Source organism: Lolium perenne, chromosome 7 (genome assembly GCF_019359855.2).
Source record: "Lolium perenne isolate Kyuss_39 chromosome 7, Kyuss_2.0, whole genome shotgun sequence".
NCBI classification, from domain to species: domain Eukaryota; kingdom Viridiplantae; phylum Streptophyta; class Magnoliopsida; order Poales; family Poaceae; genus Lolium; species Lolium perenne.
Window position 1 is genome coordinate 328,101,462 of NC_067250.2, and position 10,523 is coordinate 328,111,984.

The window sequence follows — 10,523 nt, forward strand, 5'->3', positions numbered from 1 at the left end:
CCTTGCTTGCTTTGATTTAAATCGTTTTGAATCACTTGAGCATGCCAAAGGCATGTAGTATGTAATTTAGAGATTGTCAACCAAACAACAAATGAGCTTGCATGTGTGCATGCCACTGTTCATAACTTGTTCATAACTGAGAAAACTTGCTAATCTGTTGGGTGGTCCAATGATATGTCACTGGATCAGAAAAGATTTTACTTCTCGGAAAACCAATCCCAGTCAATCATTCTCGTAGCTTGGCTAAAGTGCAAACCAATCTCAGTCAATCATGATTTCTTGGCTGCTAATTCTAGGAGCCTTGAGGATAACTGCATTAACCAATTGTAACTCTTTGACAAAAAGATTACAGAGAAAACTTCACTGCATTTAAACCATTGACCTATTCTGGGATCATCTCCTTGTTGTAGCACAACATAAAGGTCATTTCCGTCCATACAATGGATAAATATTAGGCAAAGAGAGAGAAGTTCTTCCAGCAGAAAAGGTTCACATTATCAAGGAAACATGGGCCAATAAGAATACAAGACTGAGGTAGTTTGTGACATTTCTTGAATTGCGAGAGGTAGTTTGCAGGAAAGCAATACTTACAGGAGCTTGTCAAATGGTCTCAGATGTTAGATGCTTATTATTCCCTGGAACCGTGTTTCAAAATTTGGAGCAGATGGAAAACACGGGCATTCTTTAATGTCACAGTACTTCAGTTGGTCAAGGGACTGCAAGCCATCTATAGAGGCTAGCACCACACAATCCATGATGCTCAACTTTGTCAATGCCATGCAGGAAAGAAGCCTCACTGATGTTAAAGATGAACACCTGAATAGTTCGAGTTCAGTAAGGGCAAACCCATTCAAATCCGTGATATCCTCCTCAGAGGAAGGAGAACCTCTGCTTGCAGTACCACAACCAAAATCAAACTTGACCTCCTTCAATGCAGACATACCAACCAAGGATAGCTTCTCCAAAAATGGCAATTCATTGAAGGGTGGTAGGATCTCCATTCCTGTACAATCATGAAGATATAGACTTTCTAAATTGTTGAGGGAGAAGTTTTGACCCAACCAGGATGGAGTGGCATCTATGTAATTTATGATATGAAGATGCGCGAGTCGATCATGTGGTTGAAGACCCTCCAGCACTTCCTTCGGAAAAGAAGGATTAGCGCTTGTTCTTCCCCATGACAGTGACAGAGTCCTCAGATGCTTTTTGTCTTTAATCCTTGCACAACAAGCCTCATCCTTTTTTCTGACATTCTCAAGATTGAAGATTCTAAGAGATCCTCTGATCTCATTCAGGTTCTCCAGCTGTGAAATCTCAAAGCCACTCTCTATTTGGACACTGTATTCTTTCAGTTCTTGTAGAAAGTTAAGTTCGCCAACTCTTGCGATCTTTGAGTGCAAGTGCAATGGCTCCGATGACTCCTCTGGAACAATGAGATATCGCAGATTTACAAGATTACTAATGCGTCTTGGCAAACCATTGAGACCACTCCAATGACTTACATCCAGGACCTGCAGGTGGTAAAGTCCACATAGAGCCTCAGGCAAAGGTTTGGGAGCGTCGCTGGTGGACCACAGTTCTAGATAGCGAAGATGGATGAGCTTTGGAATACTGGATAGCAAATTGTCAGCACCAAAGGACATTGCTGATAACCGGAGTACTCGGACATACTGCAGTTGCCTGAGAATCTTCGCAAACATTACAGAAAGAGTCTCATTGTATGCACCAACTAGCATTACACTGTCCAAGCTTCTTAAGATATCATCTTTTTGAATGGCAGTTATCCTTTTTTCAAAGGTTTCATTACGTTCTATGTCGCCGTTTTGTTGCTTCTTGTAAGCTGAGTCGGTCCAGATGCTGACATGACTAAGAGACGGGGAGACTATTAGAGGAGCTGAGCCATCTACAGTGAGGCATTCATCTACCGAGACACTCTGTGCTACATCATGAATTAAATCATGCATGAGATAGTAGGCAGGTTCCTGTGGCTCCTCAATTTTTTCAAAGAAGCTCCTGTCTACCAAGTCATCAAAATAGTCACTTCCAGTATCTTCTAATCTCTTCCTTTCATCCACGACAAAGCCGAGAGCAATCCAAATACATACCAACTGTTCCTTGTGAAACTTGTAGCCCTTTGGAAATACAGCACAGTAAGAGAACAATCTCTGGAGGTGGTAGGGAAGGTGATTGTAACTTAGCATGAGTGCTGGCAAGATGTCATCATTGCCTCCTTGCAGTTTCCATTCATCATCATCTGAAATTCTCTGCCAGTATTTCTCTTCAAGTCTTCTTTTCAAAAGTGTGCCAACACTTCTTGCTGCTAATGGGTTTCCTTTTAACCTAGTGATTATTTCCTTTCCAATTTTCTGTAACTTTCTTTGGCCTTGATAGTTTTCTTCACCAAATATGCATCTTTTGAAGAAAAGCCAAAACACATCTTCTTTTAGGCCACCCAAGTTAATGTGCTGCTCCACTGTGCTCGTCATTTTGACAACAGATAATTCTCGAGTAGTCACCAAAACCACATTGCCTGAGATTTCGGTACATCTAAGTGGAGCCAATAGCTTGTTCCATCGTCTCTCGTCATCTTCCCACATATCATCCAAAACAAGTAGAAATCTTTTGTTCAAACATTGCTTGATACCATCTTGGAGCATACTGAAATTCTTACTCAAGTTTTTATGCCTGCCATCAGAAATGCACTCTAGAATCTGTTCTGTAAGCTTGACCACATCAAAGTTGACAGATACATGAATCCAAATCCTGATACCAAATTTAGCTTGTACATCTGGGTCATTGTATATTGTTCGGGCAAGTGTTGTCTTTCCAACACCTCCAGTACCAATAACAGGAAGCACCATAAGTTTTTGGTTACTTGCTTCGCTATTAATGATACAGTTTTCAATATGGTTCTTCTCATGTTCCCTAGCAAAGACTTTAGTTTCAACAAAGCAGGCCCCTTCCTCCCGTGAGTTTGAGATTGTGTTTTGAGTCACTCGAATAATTTCATCAAGTTTCTCTTGCTTGAGAGCCTTACGAACATCCTCACAGATGCCATGTAACTGGTCGACAATATTTGTTATTCTCCGTGATATGTCATCTTTAGTAAGTTTCCTCTCTGTTGTTCCATCTGGAACTGTGTCCCCTTCAAGCTTGCTCTCAGGAATCATTTGGTTATCTGAATCGGCAAGCTTCATTCTTTTCATTCCAGTCATAATATCATGCCGCTCAACTTTTCTTTTGGTTGTCAAAGGACCATCCTCTTCATGCATGGCAGAAACTTTTGGATTGATTTTTACTGTGGATGATATGTATTTACTCGTCTGACTGGCAAATCCATATGCAAAACGAATAAAAGATTGTGCCTTCGATGAACATGGGTCGTGCTCCTTATCGCTGATCTGTTAATTATAGACTGAAATCATTACTGTGCAGCTGCATATCTTCCTAACATTTTTCAGTAGGATGAGAAAATTAACAATATATGAAATAAATAAAAAACTGAAAAGTGAAAGTAGGATGATGCTTTTGCCTGCCTGGTATACTATATTGTTGCCTTTTCTGTGTGCTCCACTGTGAGTACAACTACAAATCATTTATGATTACTTACTTTCCTACTATATCTGTTGACATTATCCTGTCACCCTTTAGATCTGCTACTAGTTAGTAATAATTTAAACAAAAAACTCCAGTGCGCCTTGCGAGATTTAACAAAGCGGAGCAGCAGCACGACAACTTAAGGTGGATTTCTTGCCTACATCTGTTGACCATGTCATGTCACAGTATCCGTCACCCATACTGATCTGCTACTAATTTAAGCAAAGATCTTGAGTGCGTGTTGCGAGATTTAACAAAGCGCGCGGAGCGGCAGCACGCAGGTAGGCGTACCTTGTGGTGGATCTCGAGGTAGTCGAGCTCGTCGAGGAGGTTGCGCGCGTCAGCGGCCAGGCGGCGCACGGCGGCGATCGGCCCCGCCAGCTCCTCGTTCCCGATTTTCTTACCGCCCGCGCGCGCGGCGCCGAGGACGAGGTTGGCGCGCCGCAGCGCAGCCGTGAGGCGGGGTACCTCCGCGTCGTCGAGGCCGTGGCGGGCGGCCCACGCCGCGACGCCGTCGCCCACGAGCCGCTCGGCCACGGTGCCCACCAGCCACGCCGCCGCGCCGACGGCCTGGCCGACGGCGTCGAACGGCAGCGGCATGGATCGGATGGAGAAGGAGCCGGCCGGTCGCAGCTTATCCCTGCCTCTCTCCCCGCCGGCGCCGGACGGACGGGGATCGTTTCTTTCGACGAGGACAACTTCACTGTCTCAGTAGGACGGATCTTCACCTAACCCGGCTGCTCGGTGTTGCCGCTCGGTAGCTTCTTTTCCTCCCGCTGTATAGGTAAAGAATATATGATGCATGCGAAAAATGGTGTATAGAAAACATGGCTAGTATATTGTACTACGGAGTAATATTTTTTAATATTCCAATTCTTTAAAGTGTATTTTGATAGGGAAATGCTTGAGCTCGGGCGACCGATCGGTCGTCTCAACTCTCAACTCGCATGGAAATGCATTGCTCTTTCGCTCTCAAGTTCTTTTGAGCAGACACCACATGTCCCTAATCATGTGCTTTGACACTCGGCATGCCGCATGCTCCATCCTTTTCAGCTGACGTAACGCGCGTGAGCAATCGGCAGTGTGCTAGGCATGCATGCAAAGTATTAGTAGTTGTTTCGTCGCTTCTATCTATACTAGTATTTTGTTGCATGCATGGATTTTTTTTTTTATTGAAGCATGCATGCAATCGTTTCTATAACCGACGTGTCACACATGTCTACAATACTACCTCCAAGCAAAACTTGCTAAAAAACGGTTTATATTATGAAACGGAACAATACATTTTTAGTTCATTACAAACTTTGGAGAGATGTACCAGCAGAGATGCACCGGCGAACCAAAATCGTAGCCGGCGAGATCGGTAGTCCAAAACAAGGAAGTCTGGTTGATGCACATTTACTATCACGGGTGTGGACGCAAAGACCAGCTAAAGACTCGCTTCTTTGTGCACTAGTTTTTCGTTGTAACCTTTTGTAAAGAATAGTTAGTATTTTGTGTTGCAATTCAATATGTAGCAAATTAATTGTTGCTTGATCACTTACTATTGTTTTTGCAACCATGCAATTTTTTGTTGTAATCATTTGTGACTTTTGTAAAAATAGATGATGATTTTTGTTGTAATTTAGTCAGTGGCAAATCAATTGTTTCTTGACCACTTGTGCTTTGTTTGCAAACACAGTTTTTTTTTGTAAACGTTTGTGACTTTTGTAAAAATAGTTGGTGATTTTTGTTGTTATTCAATCTATAGAAAATTAATTGTTGCTTGACCACTTTGCATTGTTTGAAACATATGGATTTTTGTTGCAATCATTTTTTATTTTTGCTAAAATTACAGCCAATTTTTGTTGTAAATCAAATTACAGAAAAAATTGTTGCTTAGTAACATTGCTTTTTTATAATTTTTATGATGATTTGTAGTAATAGTATATATTTTTTTGTATATGTAGTGATGGATGATCTGCTCTTAGGGTCACACTTTTGCTGTAAATGTCGATAAGATAGGGCCCAAAAAGATGTACCATGCACCATCTAAAGCTAGCAGCAGCTAGCACTCGTTCTGGAACATGCATGCATCAGCTACAAGCCTACAAGCGTGCCTTGGATGCTTCACGACCCTGCATGCGTACATTCGCCGAAATGCTAAGAGCATCTCCAGCCATGTTTCTGGAAAGGCTTCCAGGACCTCTTTTTTTATCCGGATGAACAAAAATGGTTCAGTCACGCCCCCAGTTTCTCGTTTTCGTCCGGATTTAGGTCTAAATCCGTTAGGACTCCCCAGGCCATCCTCGGTTTCCCGGGGTGCTGCCGGGGACTCCGGATGGAGCAAATTCCGCGCTCTGGCCTGCGTGTCAGTGAAGATTCCGCGCTCTGGCCTGCGTGTCAGTGAAGATTCCGCGCTCTGTCCCGCGCAAATTCCCCGGGACGGCTGGAAAATTGTTGCTCTCCATGCCAAAAATGGATCCAATCCGGACCAATTTCCATCCGGATTGTGCTCCAGGGGACTCCTAAGGCTGGAGATGCTCTAACAACGCGCATCAGCGTGTAGTCAGGCAAGATGGGATCGAATCGGGGACAGTGTGAGGATCCGTGTGGGGCCAGCGATGGGAACGAACGTCGTGTGGTAGCGATTTTTCCGCGAGATGAAAGCGACGCTTCGATCAGTATGATCGGACGGTTCCGTATTCTTTTAACAGGATCTTATTGCGCGTTAGTAAATAGTAAGATGAAGAAAAATTCGACTTTTGCCAAATAATCAGGTGAGCCACGCCTAGCGCGGTTATTTCAATAACAGCTAATTGGACTTCTTATGCATAGAAACTAAGGCCCAAATAGTTATCTGTCACTAAATAAGATCTATTCCTTAATGCCCTTTAGATATTCTCGTGCAACATCTGAAATATTGTCTTGAGCTTCATCCTGAGTTAATGTATGACTGGATATATCGCTCTAATCCGCTGAAACCATCGCTTAGGGCATTTTCAATGGGGCGACGCAAACGGACGCTGAGCGACCGCTTGTGTTCGCGGGTGCCGAAAATACGTTTGGTACCCCCTCCAGCGGGACGACGCATAGTGACCGGACCGTCTGCAGCGACGCAAACGTTGCCCAAAAATGCGTCAGGTTTGCGTCTCTGCGGACGCAGCGGTCGTCCGCCCGGTCCTCGCACAGGCCCGCCTGGCAGGGACACAGATGCTTCGTCTTCCGCGGCATAACTTAGGGGCGGCGCGCTGCAGCTTTTCAGGGCCGCGTTAATGGCGCGCCTCGGCTTCCGCGAGCGTGCGCTGCTGAGCAGCGTCGCAGTGGCAGGACATTGAAGGCGAGATGACGTCCGAGCCTCTTAAAGGAACGTTGCCGGTGAGGGTCAGGTTTGTGACTCCTCCGGCCACGCCGACGCGTTCCAAGGACGACGCGCGGGCTGCTGCTCCGGCATGGGATCCGTGGCCACCTTCACCATAGCCTTCTGCGCAGGCGACGGCCTGGCCGCGGTTGCCGCAGCCTGCCCTTCCTCCTCCACCGCCGGCGTACCAGCTTCCACGGCCGACGCCGGAGTTCATCGACCTAGTCACCGACGACGAGCAGTAGCCATTAGCTAGGTTTTAGCACGCCTTTATGGCCTTTTAAAATTCCTTTTATGTTTTTTTTATTAATGTAAATTATGACTTTTATAAATGGGTAAAAAAGTATGCGTAGTGCCGCTGGTGCCTCCCCCGACGCAAACGGATGCGCGGTCGATTTCGACCATTTGGGTCGACGCAAACGGACGCGACATGTCTGTTTAGACGTCCAAAACGCGTCGCCCCGCTGAAGATGCCTTTACATCGCCGATATTCGACATGCCAAGAGGCGACCTAGTCCAATGGATGGAACCGCAGTCGCCATGGAGCAACTTCAGAACCTGGCAATTTACCCAAAACTGACCCGTATTGCAAAGAAATTCACAAAATGAATTCCACTCAAAAATATTTCACCAGATAACCCTTTTGTATTACGCCCGCTCACGGGGCGCCATGCTAGATACGATGACGCCCTAGTCAAGGGCGCCGTCCTGTTAAGTTGACCCGCCACGTCGACGAGTCCGGGCCCACGCGTTTGCACGCATGGCGCCTTGTACAGGGGCACTATGGTGGCACAGCGCCCTAGCCCGGGGCGCTATGGTGGATTGCACGACGCCTTCGGCTGGGGCGCCATGGTGACTTAGCAACAACAAAAAACTGGACTTAGCGACGACCTCTAAGAGTACTTCAGACATGATAAAATCAAGTGGCAACAAAGGACAATATCTTTGAAAGCTGCCGCAACATAGTTCAAGTTACAACAGAAATTCAATTCGGCACATAGGAGCATACGCTCCTGCCTCCGGAAAAACATTTTCAAATGTCAAAAAAATTTGAACCAAAATTTCCGCGCTTACGTTTCGACATTCTACGTACGTACATCAAGTTTTGCAAAAAACCAACATTTTTTATGACTTGTGTGAAAAAGACAAAACAACGTCACGTACACTGCCATTTTTTTGCACCAAAATTTGTCTTTTTTACACGCGACAGTAAAAATGTCGGTTTTCCGTGAGACCAATTTGTAAACGTGTAGAACTTCGAGATGTACCTATTAAATTTTATATCCGAACTTTTCAACATTTTAAAAATATATTTAAAATAAAATTTAAAAACCGGGAGCATATGCTTCCTGGTGCCAAAACACCACTCCCCAAGTAAAAACATAGTTCAAGTTACAATATCAAGTAAAAACATAGTTCAAGTGACAACATATTTCTCAAGTGACAATGTAGTTCAAGTAAACAACATCATCATTTCTTCCCCTTCCTTTTTTTGCATTGCCAGCCTGACTGTGACTGTTCTTAGCAACACGTACACGCCTTCTCCTCCTAATCGGCTCCTCCTCGCTGTCCTCGGCCTCGACCGGGTCCTTGGCTGCCTTTTTATTTTGGTACGCATCCGGAGTAAAAATATCTTCCTTCGAATACTGCCTTTGCTTCCTCGCCTTGAAGTTGTACCGCTACTGCTGACTAAGCTCACGAGCATCGGGGATCTGTGAGGTGTTGGTCTCATCATGCGTGTGCCCCTCATCCTCCTCCCCCTCAATGTCACCCGATTCCTCCTCCTCGCTATCACCCACACCCGAGTCCTCGAGAGAGTCGTGTGCAACGCTTGACGAAGGACTATACGCGGCAGGCACAACATCGCCAGTGAAGCGGCAACCGAGAAGAGCACCTACACCACGTGCCCAAGACTTGCTTCGCTGTGAAATTGACAATTGTTCAAGTTAGAAGATCGGAAGGTTGCAAAAAAAGCATGACAAACTACTAGGAAAAGGCCTATACATGGAATTTCCACTGCCGGCGCACCAGCAAATCCCTGCACCGGTGGTAATTGGTGTCGGCGCACCCAAGTGTCGCCGCGCCGGCGATGAATACCTACTGCCGGCGCACAGGCCAGAATCACGCGCCGGCGATAAATCCTGGCCGTGGCTCGGCCGATTCGGGCCAGGCCCAGAAATTACTGCCGACGCACCAGGCCAGGGGCGCGCCGGCGGTAATTTCCTATTGCCGGTGCACCCCTGGCCTGGTGCGCTGGCAGTAATTTCTGGGCCTGGCCCGCACCGGTATAGCCGAGTGGGCTAAATACTGCCGGCGCACCCATACCCTGGTGCGCCGGCAGTAACCTGGGCACTTATTTCTCCACACCAACCCGGCCACTCACCCCACTACTCCTCCACACAACTCCTCCCACACTACCCGACCCTTCTCTCAACCCTGCCCCTTTCTACCCAAAATTTGGCCAATTTGACCAAAGAAAATAATATTTTTTGAGCAAATCTTCCCTTCCTACATGTATCTCCCATATCCCTATGTAGATCTAGATCTATCTATCCCGCATTGACCGATCTAGATCTAGATCTAGATCTAGAAAGTCGGAATCCATACGTCGTGGTCGTGGCGTGACGTCTCGATCTCGTCGACTAACATATAAACCAAATAGGTGATTATTGAACAAATTGAAGAATGAAATCGTCGTATATTGGAAATTTGAAGCAAACAGCTCGTGTGTGGCATATATGTTGTGTTTGTGCTTGTGTGTTGACGTTGAAAATGAGTTGCCAATGTTGGGCCGAAATGTTGATTCGTTAAGTTTCCATTTCGGCACATTTCTGGCGCTCCTATGTCCTACCGTGTAGGAAGGTCATGCCGAAATTTTCCGTGAAAACTACCGACGGATGCATATGGTTTTTCCTAATTAATTATATATCTTGCCGTGCAGGCGATAATTGTTATCAAGATGAGGGAAAGCGTCGTGATGAGATATCTGAAACACGCGATCACCGACATGTAGGAAAATAACCTCACGGAGGTATTTTGTCCGTGTCGAAAATGCAAACTAGGGAAATGGTTTGACCCCTATTCAGGCAAATTGCAGGGGCACCTGCTCACTAATGGTTTCATGCATGGACACACTCAATGGATGAGTGATGATGACGTGGAGGTCAATGGGGCGACGGCAGCAGGTGGTAATGGCCGGCAAGAAGGAGGGCATCATGATATTGATGACGATGAAGAGTTTGTCGCACAGGACGATGCAGATCAGTATCATGATGAACAAAATGTTGAAGACGCGGACAATAACCTTGACGACAACGAAGAGGTGCCGCTAGCTTCAGTCGTGCGGGACCCTCATCTTCAAGATTTGCTTCTCGAAAAGACGAAAGGTGCCAAGCGGAAATCAAAGCTTGAGCAACTGGAGACAGGCTCGAATACTCCGTTGTACGACTCAGGTCGCGGGTTGGAGGAGTCCCGCTTGAGAGTAGCGCTCGATGTGCTACAGATGAAGGCGAAACACGGATGGACGGACACAAGCGTCGACGACATTCTGGAATACTTGAAAGATCTCCTTCCTGCCGGGAACACG

General features: G+C 46.0%; 1 protein-coding gene across 1 annotated transcript; it reads right to left on the reverse strand.

The window, feature by feature from the left end:
- Positions 1-265: 265 nt before the first annotated feature.
- On the reverse strand, positions 266-4,412 carry LOC127313131 (putative disease resistance protein RGA3). The gene is made up of 2 exons (XM_051343678.2): positions 3,889-4,412; positions 266-3,401 (listed from the first exon to the last, which is right to left on the reverse strand). Exons 1-2 carry the CDS (start codon positions 4,195-4,197, stop codon positions 618-620), a joined length of 3,093 nt encoding a protein of 1,030 aa, XP_051199638.1. The 5' UTR covers positions 4,198-4,412; the 3' UTR covers positions 266-617.
- Positions 4,413-10,523: the final 6,111 nt, after the last annotated feature.